The sequence below is a fragment of the Lepisosteus platostomus genome, chromosome 4 (genome assembly GCF_059453375.1).
Source record: "Lepisosteus platostomus isolate fLepPlt1 chromosome 4, fLepPlt1.hap1, whole genome shotgun sequence".
Lineage (NCBI taxonomy): Eukaryota > Metazoa > Chordata > Actinopteri > Semionotiformes > Lepisosteidae > Lepisosteus > Lepisosteus platostomus.
In genome coordinates this window covers 27,555,245-27,580,792 of record NC_142614.1, presented here as the reverse complement: position 1 = coordinate 27,580,792, position 25,548 = coordinate 27,555,245, and the positions used below count along the sequence as shown (strand labels likewise).

The 25,548-nt window shown below is 36.0% G+C and overlaps 1 protein-coding gene across 10 annotated transcripts in view; it reads right to left on the bottom strand.

Moving 5' to 3' along the window:
* The window catches only part of mast4 (microtubule associated serine/threonine kinase family member 4), a 194,209-nt gene extending 177,244 nt beyond the window's left edge, over positions 1 to 16,965 (bottom strand). For all 10 annotated transcript variants that reach the window (XM_088629312.1, XM_088629313.1, XM_088629314.1 and 7 more), the window contains exon 1: positions 16,449 to 16,965. In XM_088629312.1, coding sequence (XP_088485438.1) covers positions 16,449 to 16,727 — 279 coding nt within the window. In that variant the 5' untranslated portion in view covers positions 16,728 to 16,965. The remainder of the gene's footprint in view (positions 1 to 16,448) is intronic.
* Between the last annotated feature and the right edge of the window lie 8,583 nt (positions 16,966 to 25,548).

Genomic DNA, 25,548 nt, shown 5'->3' with positions numbered 1-25,548 from the left:
AGAGAAGAAACGTATTATCTTAATGATGTTTAAATCATCAGCATGTCTAGTCAGATTCACATGTTCAATACAATGAAACTGTTCTAATGCCACATTAAAACGCAGCAATCATTTTGTATTTTGACAAGCGCAAAAAGAGGAAGAAGGCTGAGTGTTTCCCAGTGTCTGTCCTAGGTGCTGACAAAACAAGAGGACCTGCACAGAAAATTAAATGAGAGCACTACAGCACAAAAAAACAGACAAATACATTGATATGCTACCCAACGAGTAAAATTAATATTTTTTGCTTAAATACATAATCCAAGCCTATATACTGCATACTCCATACTATATACAATTCTCCAGAGAATTACCCAATTTCCATTACATTATACATAGAGGTCTCACACATTGCATCAGCATAACTAGGAGTACAGAATTACTTAAATAGAATACACTGCAATTAAAAGCTGAACTTCATTAGCTAAACCGGCCTTAGTAAATAAACGCACAAGTGATTACATTACATTACACTGAAAAAATTAAAAAAGAAATGAGGCAGGGGGCACAAACAGAACCCACAACCATTTTTTTTTAAACTTCTCATTTTAAGTGTCATAGCAATGGTGATGAACAAGAGCAGGCCATTGTGCCAACTTAGCTCTTTTGGTAGTGAGCTGCCAATTGAACCAAGGTGATCATCCAGAAGCTTCTTTCTTACTCCCATAAGCCTTGGGGTTAAGAAGTGCCTCCCAATCTCCGATTTAAACATATATCCACGCAGCTTCCACTCGTGTCCTCTAATTTGTGTTTCACCAACTGTTCCGGAGAATTCTGAACTCTGCTGGGAGATCTTCGTCAAAGCCTTTGACGATTTGAAAAGCTTCAGTTCCTTTACCCTGTCAGAGGAGGAGGTTGTTTTAGATTCTTGAATGTGTGGCAGCTCTTTTTTGAAATTATTCCAGAACAGAAATATATTTATTGCTACATGGCAACCAAAATTGCACACAATATTCTAGAAGAGCCCTTAGTAGTGCATTATGTAATGTTAAACATAACATCTCTTGATTTAATTTCTAAATGTTGACTAAATATTCTAGCAATTTTGATTAGATATCCCAGACTAGAAAATTGTCTTTTTTGTCTTTATGAATTGTTTTTGTCTATCCAAAATTCAGATAATGTAAAGGGAAAGGAAATTAACAGACTTCACAAATATCTCAATATATAGCTTCTTTAATCCCTTCAGGTAATACAGTATTGAAAAAATGGTGGCAGGCACAAAAATCACAGAAAACTGGATCAAGTTCATTTATCCCTGCAAGGTGTACTATGAGACAGAAAATCCATTTCAATTGATACAGTATGTAAACTACGACCAAGAGCTACAACCTCTATAGACAGGAGATGTGTATTAATCCAGAAATGAATCAATATGCATTTAAAAGGTTTATATCATAATTAACTCAGATGAACCATATTGCTTATTTAGAATACATCATGGATTTATAATACTGTATACTTCAACAGTCCATTTATACATACTGACAAACTTGTCTTAGAGTTTATTTACAAATGTGCTTGGGGTTTTTAATATTTAAAAGGATTTTCAGTTTCAAATTGGCTGTAACCAACAAAAAAAAACATTAGTTTTATTCTTACAACTTCAAAAGCCTGTTTTTTTTTTAATTAACATCATTCACTCCTGTTGAACTTGAAAGACAGTCAACCACAGCAAATCCCTGTACTCTGTTAACCTGCATGGAGAGGAAACTCACAACTATGGCACCTGGATGTGACACATGCCAGATTGCCGACATCTTTCCTAAGACTGTGCGGATGGGTTTTTCTTCCAGACTTGCCAGTCCTGTTGCAGCACTGGTATAAAAATAGCCTCTGGCCACAGGAGCTACGGTAACATGAGTCTGCCCATTACTACTGGAGACTTCTCCCAGCAGGTGTTTGCCGAGTTAGATTTACAAAAAGAACATAAGTTACAAACTGGAGGAGACCAGGAACCTTACAGCCCTTGAGTCTTGGATTTGAGTCTGCCCTGGGGCATCCTCTGTGTAAAGTTTGCATGTTCTCTCCGTGGCTGTGTGGGTTATCGCCACGCGCTCAGGTGTCCTCCCAACATCCAACAGCATTCTGTGTAGGTTAACTGGAAACTCTAAATTGCCCTCCCCTGCAGGTGTGTGTTTTGTTTTCCCTGCAATGGCCTGGCGTCACATCCTTGGCGTATCCTGCCTTAAACTCATTGCCTGGATTAAGCTCTAACTCTCCGTAGCCCTGTATTGAACTAAACTGATTCTGAAGAGGATTACATCTATAGGTTGCTAACTAAATATTTGGGGATATGATTGATGAACAATACTAGACTAATCTCCAAACTTACTTTTTTGAAAAAGTTTTTTCAAAAACAAAATTATCATGCCTGGTGCCAACTTATGTCACACTGTTACGAATAATCAATGGTAGGATCTCTGTATTGTTATATTGTTGCCCCATGGAAAGAAAAGCCTCCAAGAGAAACCTTTACACTGAAGCTGCTTACACTAATTACACACAGCAGACTGTACTGCTGAGAAGCAGCCGTGCAAGACTTAATTAAAATAAGACAGCAGGCTTAAAGGCAACCCTGCAGCATTTTCATTATGTGCTGTTTATTGATTAAACACAATTCATTAATTCAATCTGTACCTTTGTTTTGGTAGCAAAAGATGAAATATAAATCACCGCATATTACCCTAAAAGTCAATTGCGAAGTCAATTTCAAGAGAGACAGAGTGCGTTATTACTAAATTAAATGCTTTGTTAACCTGAGGTTCCCCAGTAGCTCCGTTGGCAGTTCCACTCACTGGAAGGGCAGGATGAGTCCTGTAGTACAGGAATCTGAAGTAAGAACCTGTCAGGAAATGGCCCTGCCCAAGCAGTAAATCGCAAGGCACACCAACACAGAACAGTGAGAAAGTGAGAAAACACAACACCCGTAAAGGGTATCTTTTTTTATTGGAAAGTGTTATAAAAAAATAAAGGCAATAAGAACAGATTTTAGCAGCTTCCCAATTCTCTGATCTTTGATCAGTTGAACTACAGTACTGGTGCATGCTATGCGTCACTCACAGGGATGGATAAAGTGGGTCACATCCCATATGTGATCTTCTGTGAGGAGAAGTGCTATAAAAATGTAAAGAACTATTGCATCCTTTAAGAAAAGTAAATGCTGCCGGATACCACTGGAATCCACAAACACTACCCAATTTTGTTGTTCACATTCCTGGATTGTCTGATACAATTAGCAATAACCAGTAAATCCTCTTCTGTTCTTGGATGGTTTCGCAGAACAGTATTTAGTGCAACATGTTAAATACTCCTTTAGCTATGATAATCTTATTTTGTAGTACTTACAAGATCTGACATGCAGGCTTGGCTCAGCACAAGGAAGGCAATCTGATGCCAGACCACTAGAATGATGAATTTGGTTATAACACTCCTGATACGTACAGGTCACCCCATAGAAATAAATCCTAGCACTGGTACTGTTTTGAGCAACATCACCTGCTGTACTTCACACAACCTGCAGTGGGCTATTGTATCCTCTCCACCACAAACGTCCTCTTTTAGGTATGAAATGCTGTTACACAACTAGGAAGCAGAAGGCTCAGAACTGTATCTCACACTAAAGGCACTCATGGCCTCTACTTAGTGCTTTAAATGGAAATGCGTTCACTTTAACTAAAAATAGCCAGATGTAATTAATGGCAATGGTCAGGAAAGCAAAGACAGCAGTAAACCACTTTGAAATGGCAGACCGCAGGATCCTTATTTAATCAAGAATTAAATACTTTTTTTTATTTACGCACAAAGATTATTTATAAAGTACAAACATAACTTGTCAGGCCGCTCAAACCTGGTAAACAGATTTCTGCAATGTCTGAGACTAAACTGTTTTTTTCCTGACCCCTTTCAAAATGAATCTCTTGTAGTGCACCAAATACAGCAATAAATAATTAAAACTCAATCACTGAATAATGCACGATTTTTAGGAAAAAAATGTAGTTAGCCTCATTTAAATTAATATCATAAATACATCTAATAAATGAAAACTGTTTTGTTTCTGATGTAATATACCCACGGAGACAAATTTACTCATTTACTAAACATCAAAACTGAACTAAGCAGATCAAAGAATACTTTTACATCACAGTTCTCTGAAACCAACACAAAACTGAGCATATTTTATTATTCTAATACCCTTTTTGAAAATGCAGTGAAAAAAAAGATCATAAAGATAATATCCCCAATATCCTCCTGTTTCATTGTAGAAATAATATGAAAGGAAAGATACAAGAAAAAAAAATGTGACTCCAAGCTATGGTTCTGAAATGACACCTTCTAGTCCGTTACACTCCAACACAAAACGCCCTATGTTTTAAACACACTATTCAAAACAAAACGCTATCTTCTGGTGACCAAACTCCAAAATGATCTGAAATGAAGCCATAAACAAAATTCTACTAGTCTTTGTGAGACTATTGACATTTGCTCTGTTAAGAATGTGAAACTAAATGACTTAGACAAGAAATAACCCCGTGCCACTTTTCACAAGCAATTAACAAGAAATACACTCAGCTCTTAGGAAAAAAAAAAACATGAGGAAAAATATATTATGGTGGAGCCAGGAATTATATTTTATAAGGGAATTAATTCTGGTTGCTTTCTGCTTGTTGTGTGCTCGAGAAATAAGAAATGCAAACATGCAATGCAAAATTTATATAGAAATAGTCAATGAAAATGCTTACTAATGGGTATGCAGATCTTTAATCAGACTACAAGAATCTATTGCATATTTAATTAGGATGAATAGTTATTGAAAACCCAGGACACCACTCCACTTTGCATAATATTATGCTAGAGAAACTCAAATCCCTGGCTAGAGACTAGTATTCTAAACTTGATGCATTTACTCAAATACTACCATGATTAGTCAACTACATAAGGCTTTTACATTGCATAACCCTTCTCTATTGTCCTTATAGTGGGAAAAATTATTTCCCCTGAAAGCCATCAGCTCTTCACAGAATATTGGGGTTGAGAGAAAGGAATGTCAAAAGGAATTGGGAATTAAAAGCATATGGGAAGTGAGCTGTTATTTGTCAAATTTTTATTTATTTATATATTCACATATCCCTAAAGATATTCTGGAATTCCCGTATCTGTTTCTCAGGGTCCATTACATACCATATGGAGCACCTCATTGCATCTGTTCAACTTGCTTTCCCGATTTCTCTTCCACCAAAATCCCACACTTCTGTCAGAGGTTGGGGGGAATGTTTATGCTCAAACAGCCCCGATCAATCCAGCTCTAGTTAAAAAAATCATGTCTCTCAAACATTATCAACAGAACCTTTTACAATTTGGCCGTTATTTGGATCAGTTAAGGACACCGGATTTCTATGGTAAAAGTGAAGATGCATTATCCTCCTAAAATGCCTCTAGTGGGATTTGAACTCTGTGCCCTGATACTCTCAATGGGAGATTGCTTCCTGTGTTAATCTAAATGATTACTGAAAAAAAAGCAGTAAAGAGAGCCAGACTCCTTTGTGGTTTAAACTGAATCCGCTAGCTGAAAAACATCCCAAGACTTGTGTGTCCCGATAGCTATCAAATAGAATTATTGTCATGTGAAAGAGTCATCACTACAAGGACAAAGACAGACTCGTGAAACAAGGAAAAGCCCTACAATTTAGCACTGGTAAAGCTTTTCATAGGATGGCTAATGTTTTCAAAGGTTTTGCATAGTTGTGTATTTAGTTTACTACACAAGGATTTCACAAGTACAACTTCTGCTGTTGCAGGCCACATGATCCGTGTGCATTGTACTATGCCCATATGTCCTTGGAAGAATTTAATCTATTGATATGACACAGATCATCCACACACCTAACTATAATGAATGAACAGGTTTCTCTTCTGTTGTTTTTTTCCCCACACTGGGGAAGCTGTAGGATGAAAGGCAGAAATTGTTGAAAAGGTAGAAATCATGAAAATTGAAGTGAACAGTTTTTAATTTTAAATAAAATCTATCTTTAAATAAAGGTAATTTGAAAAGACCTAAAATATGTATTGATGAATAATCAATATTTCCAGGAACATTGGCCAGTCTTATACATCAGAAAGTTGATGAGAAGGATGTCGTCACAATCATGTGATAATGGCTCATGTCCTTTCTTGAGTATTACACAACCAAAAACAAAATCATACTTTCACATCCTTTTTCTACGAGTTTAATGAAATGTGGCGACTTCATTGTTTCACATTTTTTCTCAACAGATGGTTTTCCTGAAATATGTACTTCTGCATTCTAATTGAAGTTTGTGTAGCATTTGGATTTAAACACAGACATGCTTCACATTTTCTTTTATACAGTATGTTCAGATGATAGCAAAGGTTACAATTGCAACATTTAAGTCCAGATTCAGCAATAAATATGAGCTTGGTTAACCATTTTTTTTACAAATAAATACTGAATAAAATCCCTCAATCTATGTCTTAATTAATTTAAGCTTTCACATTATCCAAGATAAAAATCACCAGACATAGGTCACTTTCCTTATAGTGGTCATTGGTCTCTCTTCTAAGAAGAAGACTTTTCTCTCTTCTTGTTTATACCAGAGGAATTGAACCAAATGAACAAGGTCATGTTAAAAAATGAAGGGAATGTACACTGTTCTTGGATGGATAAGTGCATGAGCTCCTGTATTTTTGTCTCAAAATGCATTAGCTAACAGTTCTGCCTTACAGCAAATACATTTAATAAATATTGTAGAAATCACTTTCAAGTTTCCAAAATTGCCAACTTACACAATGAAGAAGGAATTCAGGAAAACCTCATTTAATACTGATTATCTGAGTTGTCAGATTTTACTGCTTATTTGAGATTTGAAGCACATCCATTCCTTTAGTATAAATTTGTAATGAGTACAATATACAATGTTTTTCAACAACTAATAGAAATGCTTTGTACAATAAAAGAAAACAAGGCTATTTGGTTGTATGCAAATGATAGACAAAAACATTTTGTTGCATGTTTAGAAGTTTCAATACTGCTTACCTGAGCTAACAATGTAAACAAACTCAGTCCACACTATGGAGAGACTCTGGCTCTTGATTCAGATTTTTCCACTCATTTAAGGATTTTCAGTTAATATAGAGCACACACAGATAATTACAAACATTTTCTACCTTTTACCAATTTTTGGAAAAAATGATTCACAAAATATTTACATGCAACATCAACAATTCTTTTGCATTCAATAGATGAATACAGAAAATACTTAAACACTACAATGATATAGTTTCTCTTGTTGTAAATATATATTTCATTTGTACTGCTGCATAGCTAATTAATAAACAGCAAATAGATCAAAAGTCATACCTGTTGGAATTTATCAATTTCAAAACACATAGCCCGTGAAATCCCATTAAATATTATGATATAGACATAACTGAATATCCCTTTTAGGATCTTGGTGAAGCACCACATAATCTAGTCCATTTCCATTTAACTACTGTCCAATGCTTGTCAAGGTGTCTGAGTGAGACCTTTAAACCAGAAACAGGGTAAGACATTAATACAGTTTCTGCCTTGTACAATTCCACCCATCACTCCACATTCTTACCTTACAGCCTTCAGAAGAAGCACTGTTCCTGAGCAGTGCCATACCTGGTTTCAGATGGCCTCCTCTGGCTTAAAATAAGGCCAAGAAACCACAATTCACAGCAAGAAGCAGGAAAAGAATTTTAAAAAAATCATGGCATGACCACCCTGGCAGTAAGAAGAGACTTAAATGGATTTAAGATAATCTCCTTAACGCATAAGCCATTGAGTGACCCCGTACATCCCTTTTGGGAAACTCTGCTTTACCAAAATACAATGCCAGCTATTTAAGAATGTTCTAATGCTACACTCTTATCCTTTATTAATATTTTAAATGGGTAAGTTTTGCAGATACAAAAGGCTGAAGGTTTTTACCCTCTTTTTTTCATGCTCATTAATTTCAAACATTTACAGTAAAACATAAAAAAGATCCAAGATCACCAACGCTTCAATAAATGTCTCTTGTCATTTTATAACTCCGATGCTTTCTTGCCTTTAACTATGTGAAACCATCTTTAGATTTTGGGAACTGAAGTTTTACATCCACTTAAAAAAAATAATGTAAAAATAAAATGCATATACAATAAAAGGCAATGTCCAGAGATGATAGTAAATGTTCTACACTGAACACAAAGCTTTACATATCAGCCTTAAAGTTTCAATTCACATATGGTAAACTGTACATTACATTAATATATTGGTACATACAGCAGATCTGTTTCTCCATTAAGTGTTTCAGGATGTCCTCAAATAAATGAACATGGCTTAACATAATAAAATGCAAAACATTGACAAGAAAAGCATTACAAAAGCTTGACAGACATTTATTTCTGTATATTTTAATCTATTAATACAAAATGCATCATAGTGGGGTTAAGAGTTGCTGCAAAAATGCCAACTATTTTGAACAGTATTTCACAACAGAAGAAAGTCCTTAATGTGATTTATCAAAAAAATATCTGGAAAAAAACTATACAAAAGAATTAAATATTTCATCCATCTATCAACTTTCAGATACACACAATGTAATTTAAAGCTCTCTGAACAGAATTCCATGATAACATGCTGTGTATGTGTACAGTGCAGTTTCTCCAGAAAATCCCAAATGAACATACCACAATCTAATTAAAGAAGACACTAAATGAGTTTATTTTGTGCTACAGTTTAATATCTATCTTGAAAATGGAAATGGACTAGATCTCATAATATTAGGCAAGCAGGGCATATTAGGATTAGGAACTAAGGAACATGTTACTACAGTATGTGCAGCTGTCATACTGTAGGTAGCCACTTCAAATTAAGATGACTGGTGTACAAATTAACTGCACACTAGGTGAAATGTCACATAAAATTCAGTATTCACAGAGCCAATGAGAAAATACTGTGTATTGGATACAAGCTGGAAATAGAATAACAAAAATTCATTAGAACTGTACTCCAGTGAATAACATGGCTAAATGTTGAGTTACATTTGTGAGGTCTTATTTTACAACGGCATTTTGAATTTCTGTAACAGAATACACACAAATATAATGTACTGTATAAATGAGTGGACATGAAATATATATATACATAAAAAGGTGGTTGGTCACTCTTACAATTCATTATGTTGATTAGATATTTTTAAGTTAATTTGCAAATTTAAAAACTACACATTTTTAACTAACAAACAAATCCAACCACTTGCATGTAATATTTGAAATCTTCCATTTTGATTGCAGTGATACTTTTACTTTAACCATTTGTTCCTTTATTACAAAATTAACTTTATTTAATCAGTACGTACAAACAAATGGAATTAATATTAGATTTCAAAATGGCTGGTTTCCTGTGATAAATTTCCTGTAGGTACTTGGGTTCTTTGAAGACTTTATTGATAAGCTGCAGTACCGTAATTTTATTCCAGTGCAATTAAATCCTTTTCAACCAGTTCCATAATCAAATATCTTTTCTACAGAATGCTAGAACACCTTCCATTTTGGTTTTGTATTGAATCATTAAAAAGTAGATTTATCAAAGAAGAAAATTATACAAAATTGGGGGTAAAAATGAATGATTTTGCAGTTTCTGAACTCCAAAATTACACTGTCACAAAATTAGTTTTTTGATTTCTGACATTTCTCAGAAATGTATTAATCAGAAACAAAATACCAGACTCCCGTCTTTACATTCACAGACATCTGCAATTTTATGTATAATTTAAAAATCAATTCATGCTCATTACTTCATTGCTCCACTTTCTTTTGTAATATCTTGTGAATATAGGTAATTCTGCTTGAGCTGAGAGTGGTAAAATTACACAAAAAGAAAACCTTCATCCACACAAAATTTCTTTATAAATCATTGCTGACCATGATAAGACCATTAAAGCTTTTTCCAGATGGAGTCAAAATTCATCAGCATATTTTATATACTATAATAGCATAAAGGTTGTGCCAGCGTATCCCAAAATAAATAAATCTACTTTTTAATATAGTATTTCTTATCACATTAGAAAAGAAAAAGCCTTTTAAAACCGTTTATTCTGACTGGTGTAATACAGTATGTAAGTGACAGTTTCACTTTCAAATACAGTACCATTTTTAAACACTTTGCTTAAAACAATCAGAAATTACTATTAACTATGGATGTCTTTATATTTTGTGACTGTCTGTGGCAGGAATGTATAGCTGTAAGCAACTGTAGCTAACAATTTATGTATACATAATGGCTATAATCAAGCAGTAGAATTCAGCATTATAGCCACATCACAGCACTGAGATTAGGCAGGATTAAAAAAGTCAATAGTCTCACACTTGGAAAATACGTGAAGTCAGTTGTGGGCCTCAAATGAATGTCCTGCTCTGACAGGATAAAGGAACTCAACCTTTTTAGTCTTGAACAGAGAAGATTGTGTGGGGATCTACTTCATGTACTGTATTCAAAACAAAGTCAACCATATGGTAGGTAGGTACAGTAGGTCCCTTTTCAGGTCACAAAGGCCCATGGGGGAATGGGGGCAAGGGCCACCATTTTTCTTGACCATCCAATACTGAAGGTGAAGGTTATGTGGTCAGCATCACACCCCGGCTTGCCTGTTACCCCCCAGAAGGATTAACCCCCGGTACTCACTTGGAAAGCAGGCTGAGGTGACCTGGGAACTGTCTGGAAGGAATTAGAGCAAGCTACATTGCTTGCCTCTACCTGGGATTTAACCCAGGACCTTCCAGTCAGGAGCTAGACGCCCTTGCCCTACCATATGGGCTTCTTCAAAACCAACAGTGAAACATACAGTAAACCAGAGAACACAAGAAGTAACTACATGGAAGTGCATTTGAAGCTGAAAACAGGAGGAGCTTCTTTACACTCAGGGTTGTGGAAGTATGGAATAAACTGCTCAACCATATTTTACTAAAACCCTGGCTTCCTTTATGAATTGCCTTCATGAGATTCTTAGATCTTCAACTACTGAAAAAAGAGATAGCAGGGCCAAATAAACCATTCTTAAGTTCTTGCTTTTTGCAGGCTTTCATTCTGAAAGAACATTTCTATTACTTAATTTGTAAAAGTTTGCACCAGACGCAGGCAACTTTTAATCAAATAAGTCAATAACCAAGTAAATTGGTTCAATGTAGCAACTGGACCATTAAACACCCAAAAAAAAGCTGAGCACACCATCAAGGACGCAACTAAACAGTACCATCTGAATAACTCTCATAAACAGTGCATGATAAGAAAGGCTTCCAGGCTAAGAGTCAAAGGCTTTTGACAGTTGCTACTATAAAATGAATTTCATTAAACTTTTTAAAACATATAATTGTAGTTAAAATACAGTCTGCAAGAGTCTACAGTATGAGAAATAGGAAAGAAAAGGATATAGGAAAGAAAATGACATGCACAAACTACGTCTCTCAAAATGTAATTCCACAAAGGCCCCTAAGAAAGACTATTTAATTTTTTTAGAAAAGAACAATATGAGGGGGCAGATATTCGTCAGGTCACAGCAGAAAGGATAAGGAAAACTGTGTCCTTTAAACCCAAGGGTGAAATGGTGGCTTAACTTTACTAATAAGACCATCTGCACACAACAAAGAATGCAAAACCAGAGGCCCATCAGTAGCTAAATAAAAATGAAATGACCTGTGTCCAGTTCTGCTACAGAGTCTGCAATAGTGCCCCAGTTAACCTTCACAACAGGCCTTAGAATTTTAAGCACTGCAATTTAATCAAATCACTTAATCTTCTTTGTTTTCCCAAAGACAAAAATACTGGTATCATTAACCTGTCTGTATATAACAAAGCTAGAGACCAGGAATATATATTTTTTGCTCTTCTTGGAACTCTTTTTAAGGCTATATTTGTTGTGATTTGGTAACCAAAACTGAAAAGAGAATTCTAAAAGAGATCTTTCTGGTGCTTTGTAGCAGTTGGGCATAACTTCCCCTAGTAGTTCAAGTAGGTAGCTGCGTCAGCATGCTTAGGCTGTAAAGGAACAAGTAAAGGTTTATTCCATGCTGAAAATCGAAGAAAGAAAACACAACATTTCGGCTGTGGAGCCTTCTTTAGGTGTGAGGCTCCACAGCCGAAATGTTGTTTATTCCATGCTGAAAATCGAAGAAAGAAAACACAACATTTCGGCTGTGGAGCCTTCTTTAGGTGTGAGGCTCCACAGCCGAAACGTTATGTTTTCTTTCTTCGATTTTCAGCATGGAATAAACCTTTACTTGTTCCATAACTTCCCCTATACTCTTATTCAACACATTTAGTGCTCTGTACCCAAACATATCGCTGGCTTCTGTATTCAACCAACTAGTGGAATTCAGTTTATTCGAGGAAAACCAGTCTATTTTACTTGGCTCAGTGTAATTTAATGGTTGTTTGTCCATTGTTTTGTTTTTTTGTGCTTTATTAAATTACACATTTGAGCTGCATTACCAGAAAACACATGAAGAACTACATTCATAGTACAGTATGGGTAAAGCCATATATCGTAGATATTTAATTCATTCAGAAACCACCCTTGAGCTAGAAGGAGTATAGAAAGCTATCAGTCCCATCACATTGCATCATGCTTCCTGGGTAACTCAGGCTGCTTGGTGGCTTAATGATTTGTCAAAATGCAATACTGATCAACCTGAACTCTTCACAGTACTTTAATGTGTTTGAGGTAGAATTAAAGGGCACTAAAGGTCAGATTAAACAGTCAAGCCCACATTTGAGAAAGGAATGATTTATGGTGTTCAGAAAACACTGTATTAACAATCACCCAAATTCATGTTTTCAGCTATCAATTTAGTTATTTACAGCTCTTAATCTCACACCACATGTTCCAAAGTACAGGTAATAAGACACGAAAAGAACAATGTGCACTTAAAAAAAACGTTTTCTTATCAGACCAAAACAATCACTGCTTTGGACTCCATCTAAACTATAATATTGTATACAATACCTTGACCTTTACGGGCTTGAGTGAAAATCTATAAAAAATATAAGCTTGAGCTTTAGCTATGTCAAGGGTTTTTTTTTCCATTGATTCATTCATTGAAATAATACTTGGAACCTTCTTTTGTTACCACCATCTGTGCTGTATGCAATCTGAACTGACGTCAGTGTATCTGGTAACAAGAATAACGAAAGGAAATAAAGATATAGTAATTTAGGTCAGCAAAGCAAGCAAGCAAGTCATTTGCAATAAATGTTACAAGCACTCCTGTAGTCAGTACAGTTACATCCAACAACAACAGATATAATTTATAATACAGTCTAATGTGATAAAATCAGGGATATGTACAGGCAGAACTGTGGAAGATTTCTTTCTTTATTTGATATATTTCCAACATCCTGCCACGCTCACAAAGTGGATACTTGATCCTTTAGCTACTGTATTAGCAACTAAACAAGCTAGTTCTACAGTAGCTATGGCCTGATTGTAACAGTTCTTATGTTCAAAGAGTCAGTCAATGGCTCACCTTGAGTAGGCTGTACAGTAAAAGTTGACCATAACTTCATATTTGTACAGTATATACTGAGGTAGTAGTGCCATGTATCGGAAACATGTTTGCTCGTTATTTTTTGCAACACTTTGATCATCACTTCTTTTGCCTCTAATCTTAATCTCAAATTTTATAATCAGATTTAAAGATTAAACCTGCAACTGTACGGGACCTAGAGGATAACGCGTGGCCCCTTTGACAGCTCTCAATAGATTCAATTCCACTACTCTGAAGTGCAAATGTCAATGATCCAAATCTCTGGTAAAAAATTCAACTGCAGTGAGCTACTAATCTTGGCTTAGAAATAACAGAACGAAGTTCCGATTTTCTCTTTTAAGAAAATGTTTCATTTAACAGCCACCTGGTAGGATCAGGAAGAGAACCCATAGAATGTAATGCATATTCAAGAGGCTTAATATCTGTACCACTCACAGTACAATGATATACAATACAGTACAGGGTCAGAAGAGGTTGTGGCTAGACCTCATTAGCTTCTACCTTCCCACTCTCAAGGGTGGCAGTAGAGGATAAAGCTGGAGTCATGCAATCCAAAATGCGAAGAGAAAAAACAAAACATGTATATTTGCATTTTAAAGCCAACATCATACCTTTTAAGTATTTCCAAAAAACAATTTTGAATTCAGAGGATATTCCACATAATGTACAAAATACTAATTGGAGAACCAAAGCTTATCTCTAGAGCAAATTCTAATGGTACTAAAGATCTCCTAAAAAAAAACCTAAGAAGCCTAATGAAACATTAGTTTATAAAATATACATTTTGTAATGTATAAATGTTTTCTGCCAATTACATCTACACTTTTTTTAAAGAACACAAACTTTTGAATGAAAAAGAAACCCAGCTTTTCATTTAAATATTTTTTAAATATACAAAAGCAATTTATCAGATGTAGTAAAGCAAAGAATAAGAACTGTTTTCATTGTTTGTGTTTTATGGTAAATTACAATTCTCTATGTTTGAGTAGACCTTCTATATGAAATAGCGCAAACCTGAAAACATGCTTGTGCCAGTTCATGTACAAGATCATCTCAAGTGTGTATTGATGCATCTACTTAATTTACTGCATACAACAACACGGGGACATACAGTACAAACCTGTCATTAGCAGATCTTAGATTAGATTCCTATTTTTTTGTTGTTACAATTTTCTTTTGACATTGGAAAACATAAGATGGAAAAAAGAAAAAAGAAGATCTTTGTTTAGTGTGGCAAAGAGGCCCCCCTAAACATAACTTATTCCACAGCTGAGCACACTGGAGAAACCATACAAAGAATCTTGGTGAACTGGATTTAGTAAAGGACAAAAGTCTTTTTTCCCCCCTCATGATGAAAATCCATAATCACTGGCAAAATATTCTGGGATTAAGCGTATCACAGCAATCTGTCTATAGAGACTTGCATGATAAGAACACAAGAGAAAAGACAGACCCAGTACACCACTTGCTCTTTAAATATCTACTATACAATAACAATGCTGACTTTTGTGGTTAATATCCCAAAGGACAGAAATTCATCTGTTATGACAGGTGAACATATTCAGGGTTATGGATCACTACTTATACATCACTAAACTGAAGAGGGTCTTCAACAGAAATGTTACTAAACCAAGGTGCTCTACCAATTGAACAAATCAACCACAACAACAAAGTGACAGTAGTTCAGTTCTCACCAATAAAAGATAAAAAAAATGTCAAATCTGCTAGAATTATCTTTAAATGCTGAATTAAAAGTCAACTTTAATGCTGCTTAAAAGGTATACCTAAGACATCGATCAATTCTGTACTAATAATACTAGATAGCTGGAATTTGTACAATGACATTCATTGTTGATGACTACCCACATTCAGCAATGTTGTTTTAAAACATACACACAAACTTACAATTTTTGTAATCAATTAAGAAATACTGAATTTTGTAACTTTAAACCATTCGTTAATCCTAACAGCAATACACCTTTTCGAGGCGCTACGCTAACACCCCAGGTTTCTATAATATTACTTAAGTTCTTCGAATTCATAGAGCAAAAACGGACTTGCAAGTTTCCATAAAATAAGGAAAGCACAATTAACCGTTGCAAAATCTGCTTTGTTGTAATCTTGCACATACTGCGACGATTTACAGTATAGTCATCATGTTTTAGTGTGGGTATAGGCGATAGCAATTCTCTAACACTTGCTTAGTGACCTTAGTGATAAGACTACGGAGCTGACAATGACTGAGCCTTAAGTTACTTAATATCCAATAAACCACAAACATAAAAACACCACCTATCTTGTGTTCCCTAGTAATAATAATAAACTTTATTTTATATAGCGCCTTTAAAGGTGGCATCTCAAAGTAGGAGTAGGAGTTATGTTTCGCTCAGCTACCTAAATTAGGGGCTCGCTATTGTCATTAAATATTAGGTATATGAAAAGGGACTTAATTTAAAATTTTCACTTGCAGATAGCACGCAGCCTAGAACCCCTTAGGAAGTTAAACGCTGGAGAAAAGCGTTTTGTATGCGACAAGAACACCTTCACCACTCCATACACCACCTGGTGATCAGTTGTAAATACCCTATCTAATAATGAAAGCGCTATTCCTTAAACACTGCAAGACATTTCACGGACTTTGAAACAGATATTTGTTTAATTCCGTTTGTTCTGAGTGTTATTTACTTCTTTCACTACAGTATTTGCATTGCTTTAGAAATCACAGCTCACCTGTCCAAGCCCCACCCCACACACGCGAGACGATGCTAGAAAATAGCAATGCACTTCTTTTGCACTAGTTTGTTCGCAGTTATAAAATATGCTAATTGAATATAAATTACCATTTCGTCTTCTTCTTCTTCGATGGGATCTTCCTTATTTCCAGAACCCCCGTTTCCCAAGCTCTTCCTCATTTCTCTTTTTTCGCTTTCCTTCCCGGTTCTGGCTTGCGATTCGGTGTCTGAACAAGAGTCGCTACAGCTACTGTTAACATCCTTATCATGTGTAGCATCAGGACAAACATGCTTCATTTCGCCTTCCGAAAGGGTATCCGAGTCCGAAGAGGTCTTGCTTTCATTGCTTTTACCAGTAGCGAACCTAACGCAAACTTTCCCGTCCATTGCTTAAAGAAGTGTCGTGCGGCTTGTTAATTCCGAGCACTGCATAGGCAACAGAAAAGTTGTTTTATTGTTTAACTGGGCCCATCCAGATAAGTGTGCAGGCCGTGAAGGGTGCCGATTTCATTTTCAGCATTTCAGCGAGTATTCCACGCTCGCAGCAGGTATGTCCAGCTCATAACTTAGTTCAGTCACGGAGCAACACCATCTGATTAACTCTGGTCTGAGCAGCAGTGCCGCAGCTACTATGTTTCAGATCTACTCTTATGAGTCTCCGCCCACGGGACTTGAGCGAGGAATCCTCGTAGAAACCCACAGGCAGCCTGCACAACAGTCAACAGGGAATAGGCACGCCAGCGTTAAAAAAGACTGCTGTTAAGACTTTCAAAGGCTGCTCTTAATTATTTTATCTACCAGTTGAACCGAAAGTTAGAGCAATGTATTAAATAAACTTTAAGCCAAACGTATTCTAAATTAGAAGATATATTCTCAAGTGAAAACTCTCCACTCTTCAAAGAAATAAACACATGTTCTGTATGGTAAATTCTTCAAGTGCTGCAAAAACATCTGTGGCTTTCTGCGTTTGTGATTTTTAACCTATCTGATCATTATCACATTCTAATACAATAACTATAATAATCACCACTGTCATGAAGCATTACAGCATGCAATATGATTTTGTAGGACTATTCCCAAACCACAATGCTTTCCTCTACAATGCAGCAATCACTTTTTGATGTACTTGAGGGTAAAACAGTAAAATTAATGATGATTATTAACCTGCTTTCAATTTGAAACAGCATAATTAACATTTATTTTTTTTACATTCAGTGCTGATGGCATCATAAAACAACCCAACATTTGCAGAGGGGCTGTTGCACAGTACAAAATCTTCAGTTAACAACTTAATTGTATGAGTAGCCACACAATTCCCACACTAGCATTTAGTACAGATCTGTTGGAATTAACAGAGCTCCCAAAAACAACATATTTGTTGTAGTATTGGCTGTTCTCTTTTAGCATGTGATACTCATGTGACAGCTTGAAAAAGAAATCAGTGCCATATATATCGAGCCTTGGGATATTTCAAACTGAAGTCTGGAACTAACCAAGCAAGTAAAGGTGTGGTTAGCATGAGCTGTGACCTGTTTATAAGTACATAGCTGTAGAGGATTAGCAATGCCCGTGGCCCCTTATGTCTTTGCAGATAGGAAAAAGAGAATTTGCCCCCCAAAAAAGCATTTTATTAGAGTTGCATCACGCAGATGGAGATTAAATCCCTAACAGTAATTCCAACAGCACGGGAATTTCATGTAAAACTTAAATGAAAATTACAAAACAAAGATTATCTCTACACAAAGTGAATCCCTTACAAGCCAACACTTAAATGTCAAAGGATTTAAACCAGCATTACCATTGCATGTGAAATGTTTAGTGAGACGGTTTCTTTTCTTCCAGCCAAAGATTAACCTGGCTTGTTTGCTAATGGTGGAGAACTGGCACTGAAAAGTACTTTGCTGGACCAAAAGACACAGAGCAAGAGCATAAAGAATACTCCCAGTAACACCAGGTACAGTATGTCTCATGGAAACATGTTCTTAGCCATAATGTAAGTTTCTACAGAGCAATTTTTCTCTTTTTGCTCCTTGGTGCCACCATATTCTCAAGTGACGCATCCAAATCACTAATGTTTGTTCTGCATTTGATGCTCTCTAAGTTAATGATGAAGATAAAATTCCACAAATGTATTGAAATAAGATAAATACAGTTTGTATATTCAGTTTAGATATCTACTGTATATTGTTGGGTGATAGAATGGCATCCTGTCCAGGCTGTATCCTGCCTTGAGTCCACTGCTTGCAAGGAAAGGCTCCATCTCCTCTGTAACCCTAATTTGGATGAAGCAGTTAGAAAACAAATAGATAAATGTTGTTGTATTGCTTGACTTGCACTTTTTAAGGTTTGAAACTGCATGCTGAAAGTCAGGAGAGACATCTGTTGTGGAGCTAACAGTTCTGAAAATTGCCCCGTTGAAGTTTTAGCTGGCTGATCAGTTGAACAATTCAGAGCATTTTTGTTTGTTTCGTGGAAGGGTTGAAATACTGAACATTATTTGAAATGAGGTTAAGTAATTGGCGTCCAGTACTGTTGAACGCATTTTTTGTATTTTGGTGAACAGTCTTCCCCCTTGGATTCCTGTTAACATGCAGACAAGTTAAATACAGGATCTGTATTAAAACCCATTTTTGGCAATCCCAGTTTTATTTTGAAAATGTTCTCAAATTAGGAATGATGCAATTCTATTATTCACAGAACTAAAGACACTGAAACCATCACCAGTTATTTTAAAGAACAATTCCATCACCATTTTTTTTTGTTATAGCCTTACAACTTGGAATATTATTCACATGTCAGCTTGTGCTGCAGCTACAACCCCTGCAGTGTAGGAAGTGTAGGCAGACTCCTCTGTCCTGTCCACCCTCGAGCCACTCATCTTTGAACACATCACAGGCACTACAGCCCTGTACCAGAGAATCAGTGCCCAATGGAGTTGAGGCACATACTGTACAGTACCTCGCAGGTACTGTACCACATGCCTGCAAACCCCCAGGTGGCCACAAGGGGCCACTGTGTCACTGAGAGCAAAAAGAGTTGAGGCTAATTCCACCATAACTGTAGTAGTGCTCAGCCAATTCTGCACTACCACTTGGGGAATCCCAGTCACAATCGGCTACTGATACGACCCAGGCTCAAACCTGCGACCATAGGACCGGCTGTCAGTTCAAAAGGTGCCTTCAAAAGTTGAGTCACTATGTAGGAGACACAGTTTTTAAGCAAACTGTAACAGACTCCAGTTTGGACAGCAAAACATTACAGACACAATAAAATAAAACAATATGTAGCAATACAAATTGCAAATTAAGAAATTAATACCAGCCATCAGGTTGTCAGCAGCACTGCTGCAATCGGTGACCAGAAGCAGAATCTGACCTGTGCTAGTCAAGTCTAAATACAACGCTAATGAACTGCAGACATTAAAGCAACACAAGGTCTTGCTGTGATGCCAGATCTTTAAAACTGTGTTCTGCTCTGCCTGAGCAGCTGCTGATGGCTTGCTACAATGCACTGATGTTTTCTGTACTGATCCCCATAATAAGATCCTTTGACCTTAATTACTCTTTTATTCTCCAATTTTCCTTTTGTAAAAATGACTACTAACAAAAACTGAAGGTGATCTATAAACATCTGCTAATATAACTGAGGTGCATTACAGAGGACAGACCTTTTTGCAGCACTAAATTGTACAAAAAACTCGAAACCGCCATCTATCCTTTGCAAAAAAAAGGATGGAAAAAAATAAGCTCTGCAGAAATGAACTACAATGTTATGGGTGTTATGCTTCACTTGGTACGTGGTATGAAAGCTGTCAGTCTACCCATTTTTCTGTCAGTCTCCTTGTATGTTGTCCCCTCTTCTCTGTACACTAAAACTTATTTTCGCCATTTCCTTGCTGCTTAATTTCATGGTTACTCTACATTGTTGCTCCTGAAAAATTTGCCTTATGGTATTTTCATTGTAGACATTGCATTTACAAAAAAAGCAATCAGCTACACTAAGCTCACATGATACATTACACTTTAGGCAATAAATTAATAAAAAAACATCAGTAAAGTTCCATATGATTTTTTATATGATCCATTAACTGCCTGAAGTGTAATGTATAATGCTTTTAATCTCCAAATATTGCTCAAGCACATTCTTGTATTTATGCATGCTTATGCCATAATAGCCATGTAAGTACAAGTCAGAATGAACCTGGCACACATGAATGATCTATGTTATTAAAATCTATTGAGATTAATATTAAGTGGAGCGTTTTAAATAAGCTTGAGGTTCTAGTCGTGATTACTTAACGAAATGCAGGCTGGCCCTAAAAATAGCAGCCTGTCAGCTTGTGATTTAATATTTTTCATCAAAAGCAATTGTGAAAGTGGAATTGCGTATAGATGTTTTGTCAAAATGGTTACAAGACCATAATCAATGAAAAATAAAATAAAGAAACAACAAATATATAACTGAAAGCTTAATCAAGTCACATTTAAACAATTAGTGTTTATTTTTTGAATGGTTTAAAAATGAAAGGTTTAGTATTTTAAATTGTATCATAATTTCATGAAGGTTGCCAATATTATTTGATTTTCCTGTTCAGATGCTCATGCTACACACAGTAGTTCTGCAGGATTATCTTAACTACCAGTAATTATCATGAATGGGAAGCTTGTTTAATTATGTAGCATAGTCACATAGCTCAGGGATCCATGTGATTATTTTAGTCCATGGCCAAAATGTGTTGTTTTACCTCTCAAACTACTACAGTTGCTAAAATGCATATCAAAAACCGTCTGGAAACAAAAGTGACAAATTAAGAGAGTGTTTAGTTTGGAATCATTGGGAGTACGCAATTGAAAGAAAAAAAAGTATGAAATTAATCAGAGGAGACTAAAACGAATGTGCATGAGAACTACAGTCTAATTTATATTCAAAGCATAGAGTTAAAGGATACTACATTACAAGTGCACAATTCTCTAATGAGACCTCCTTTAGATTATTATAGTCAGTTTTGGTCACAACAATACAAAAAAGACATTGCTGCTCTAGAATCAGCCCAGAGAAGAGCAAGCAGGTACATCTCCAGGCTCAGAGGAATGACTTGCAATGCACTGACACCATAAAAGAACAATATTCTTTTAGTCTCTTACAAAGACTAAAGGAGCACCTGATTCAAGAACTGTATTCAGAATTCTCATAGGCACTAATAAGGTTAATGAAATGGACTTCTACAACAGCCAAACACAAACCAGACTAGAAACTACGTGGAAGTGCATTTAAAACTGAGAACAGGAGACACTTTTTACATAAAGGGTTGTGGGGGTCTGGAACAAACAGCCATGTTATCAAAGCTGTTACTCTGCCCTTTTTTAAGAAACTATAGTATGAAGTCCTTAAAGTAATTGGATACTAGCAACTATCTGAAAAAAGCTACATGTGTGGAACTGCCAGTATTTCTACAGCTACCTCCACCATTGCTGCTAGTTTTCCTTGAGTTTTTACAGTGCTTTTCTTCCCCAAATCATCCCAGGCTGCTTTAAATATATGATTGGACTCTTTAATGATTTCTGCTCCCAAAAACCAACAAAAACCATAAAATGTGCCAAGCACCCAGTGGCAAAACCTTTACATAGTTGAATATATGCAAATAAAAAAAAACCTTTAATATAAAGTATCACATATGCTACTCTATCCAGATTCCCTTACTCAAAGTCTATCTGTCCAGAGAGCAGGCTCTTTTCTATAATCTTCTATTCTCTTTTCTATAAGCCACCTCCCTAAAGGCAAAGAGAGCCTTTTTTTATGCAAGAATCTACAGTATAAAGACAGCCACCTCCAGAGGCTCTGTTTCTTTTGTGCCTAAAGAAGAGGATGTAAAATGATGGATGCTGTTTGCTTATGCAAGTATGTATATAATGTGTGGTACATTAACTTCTACATAACAGTGTATCCAGAGATCAGCTTTGAAATAAATCACTAGATACCAAGCAGTAAAAGTTAGTGAGATAAATTAAGTGTTTATTAAAATAGTGGCCTTGTTGTGAAGTGTATGTAGTGGTGTACTGTAGGAATGCTACAGTGGGCAGGGGACAGAGCATTCTGTCACAAGCAGACTGCATTAAGTCCTGCATGCTGAAGCTGTCTGAAATAATATACTTTAGGGTATTTTTGAAACTATGGTCTAAGTACAGAAAAAAAATCTAAGCAGATCAATTACATGCACCAGTTAACACTGGTGATTACAGACCCCGTTGCAGTGAAAATAAGGAGACAGAGCAGTCTCTTAGGACCTGGGGTTCCCAGTCACTATAGTGGGGTATTGGAGAGCCACCTTCTGGTTCATCAACAACTTGTACAAGACAATCCTGCCTTTCCTTTAGAGGTTACCTACTCAAGTTCTTACCAGAACCAGGCATGCTTAGCTTCTGACATCTGTCAATATTAGGCTACAGGAAGAGCATAATGTTGTTGCTGTTCTATTTTTGTTACACTGTACCCTCCCAGTACCTTGGAATAGCCAGTTGTTTAAGACTTTTCTACATGACTGTGACTGTGACAGTACTGCGTGGAAACATGCTTGTTTGACAAACACCTGTCAGAACCATTCCTCTTTTGACATGTTGCCTGCTCAACAGTGCCTTCTACAGAAGTGTCAACTTCAATTTGAAGAGCAAAACATCTCTCACTGATGTTACTGCAAGTCGGCAGGTGCCTGGCAAGTTTGGCTGAGAGTCAAAGTGACCCCCTGGTTGGCTAATACTCACCTTACTCTGGTGGTGCTTGGCTAATTGTGCAGTCACAGGTGGGTAATGGCTAGGCCGAGGCTCAATCCAAGGACATTGGGGCCTTTCGGTTCCACTGTAGCTGAATATACAACAGTTTGGAGAAGAAACCTAAATCACAATAAAGCCATACTCTTAGAAACTACACAAAACTGGAACTGAAGTAAATATACAGTATGAGCCACAACTGCCAGTAGGCTCTGTTCGTGGATCGTAAATTTTAATGTTATCACATGAAATGTTATAACTGTCTAAAGTTTATAGAAGGTGTCCCATTTATATTTTACACATTTTTATTTAACAAATATATTTAACGTATCTGAGCATAGTTAATCATTGACTCGTTTTAGTTTTTTGTTTTACTGGTGACATTTAAATGATGCATCTTTATCATGTGACAACACGAACAAAACTTCTTGAACTCTACTTTAAGCATAGTAGTATTGTAGCCCAGCAGTTGGAATGGACATCATTTAAGGAATGGATTGTGTTTAGTGTATAGTAAAAGAAGACTCCAGCCTCTGTAGTTCAATGTATGGGTTTTTTTTATCAACCTTTGCTTCATTACACAAATGTGTGTCATACAGTATATACAGTACATTAAATGGGGCACCTTGTATTAACAGGGAGAAGTTTGAAACTAAAAAAAGAATGAAAAAATATTACAAAGTTTTGTCCATGGAGAATTAACCTCTATTTGTTGTTTTGCAGCCTGCACAATAACACAGCTTGCAGCTCTAACTTACATTATTTTTCTTCTAAATTTATGGCTTAATGCTATACATTTGTAAACTCACATCATTTCTTGTGAAATGTCATTTGCATTTGTTCTGGAATGCTATGGCACTCAAAAACATATTTATAAGAACCTCCCCCCAAGTCACACACAAATCACGGATACAACAGGACTTGTATGAAGGTATATTTGTCATGTAGTGAATATCTTAACCTTTGTCTGGTCATTCCTGTTCCTACTTTCTAACAGGATTCTGTTTCCTTCATAATCAATTCGAATACCTTTGGGATCTACTGAGAAACAAATGAAAGTACACAAGAAAGAACATGTTCTTGATAAATCCTCTTGCTATATACTATCAGGAAAAGATTTTTCTTTCTAAAAATTGCCTTCAAAATAAACTCCATTTGTAGTATTAATGGAATTTTTCAAAAACAAAAATATATTTGTTTTTCTAGAGAAAATGCATTAATACATTACATTCAGGCCCCCCATAGCTGAACATTACTAATTCTAACATTACTAAAACATTACATTACATTACTAAAAGATGTATTCAGTACATTGTGGATCCTGTTTAATGGACATACACTTCCATGTATTATTTTGGGCAATAATAGGGGGATTTTTTAAGAACTTTGCTCCAGACTAGAATTTCCTCTTATTTTACTTATTTTAAGAAAATGAAATTTCAATTGAGAGAGACAAAGTGGAGCAGTTATCAACTGGAGCAAAATACTTTAAAAGCAGTACCCTTCTTAAGTGTATAGGTCTTAGTTTGAAAATCTGTTAATTTTCCTCTGTAATCTCCTAATCTATGCCTATTCTAATATGGGTCATTTATAAAAAATGTATGTGCAAAACCTTGCTCATGTGAAATAACTGGAAAAGCTGCCAAAATGTATTTAAATACTAAATCTTTCAATGTACACCAAGGTTTTGATGCATACAAAAGCAGTATTGTTTAATTGTGTAGCTATGAATACTACAATGTCCCCACAAATATAGCAATACATACTAAATATAGCTCTTGACAAATGGGCAATGTAGGGACTTCCCCACAGTGAATGTCATATGAACTTAATGTCTTCTTTTTAAAAAATCTGCAAGTACCAAAACTATTTGTTATGGGGTCTGATTTTACCTTGTGTTGAGTTTTATTTTGGCAGAGAGGAGAACAGCAAATACAAATAGAATGGAAATCAATGGGAGGTCCGCACAAAGGCAGAAAAACAAATGTGTGAAAGTATGCTCAAGGATGAAGTGCATTTCCATTTGATCTCTGCGGCTTAGGAGCATAAGAGTTTAGAGTTTAAAGAGTTTCTCTATGCTGCATCCTGTTCAGTCGGGACTGGAAATGGATAAAGACCATATCCCCTGGGTTAGCAATCATAATGGGGACATTGAATAGAGTATGTTTGTGGACATAAACTGTAGATCTATTGACTATATGCAAATGCAGTGGAGGTCCCTTGTGGGAAGTCTGCCTTATAATTTGTATACATGAGTATTTTCTTTCATTCAGGAAATATGGATCACAAATTTGATTCCCAGTTGGAAATGAGATTTACAATGAGAGATTTCTTGTAACTTCAGAAACAATGTAGGCAGAATAAGATTAATCAAAAAGTCTATTCAAAAAGGGCAATAATCTCATTATAAGAGTACTGCGATGCTCCCCATTAGCAACAATGTG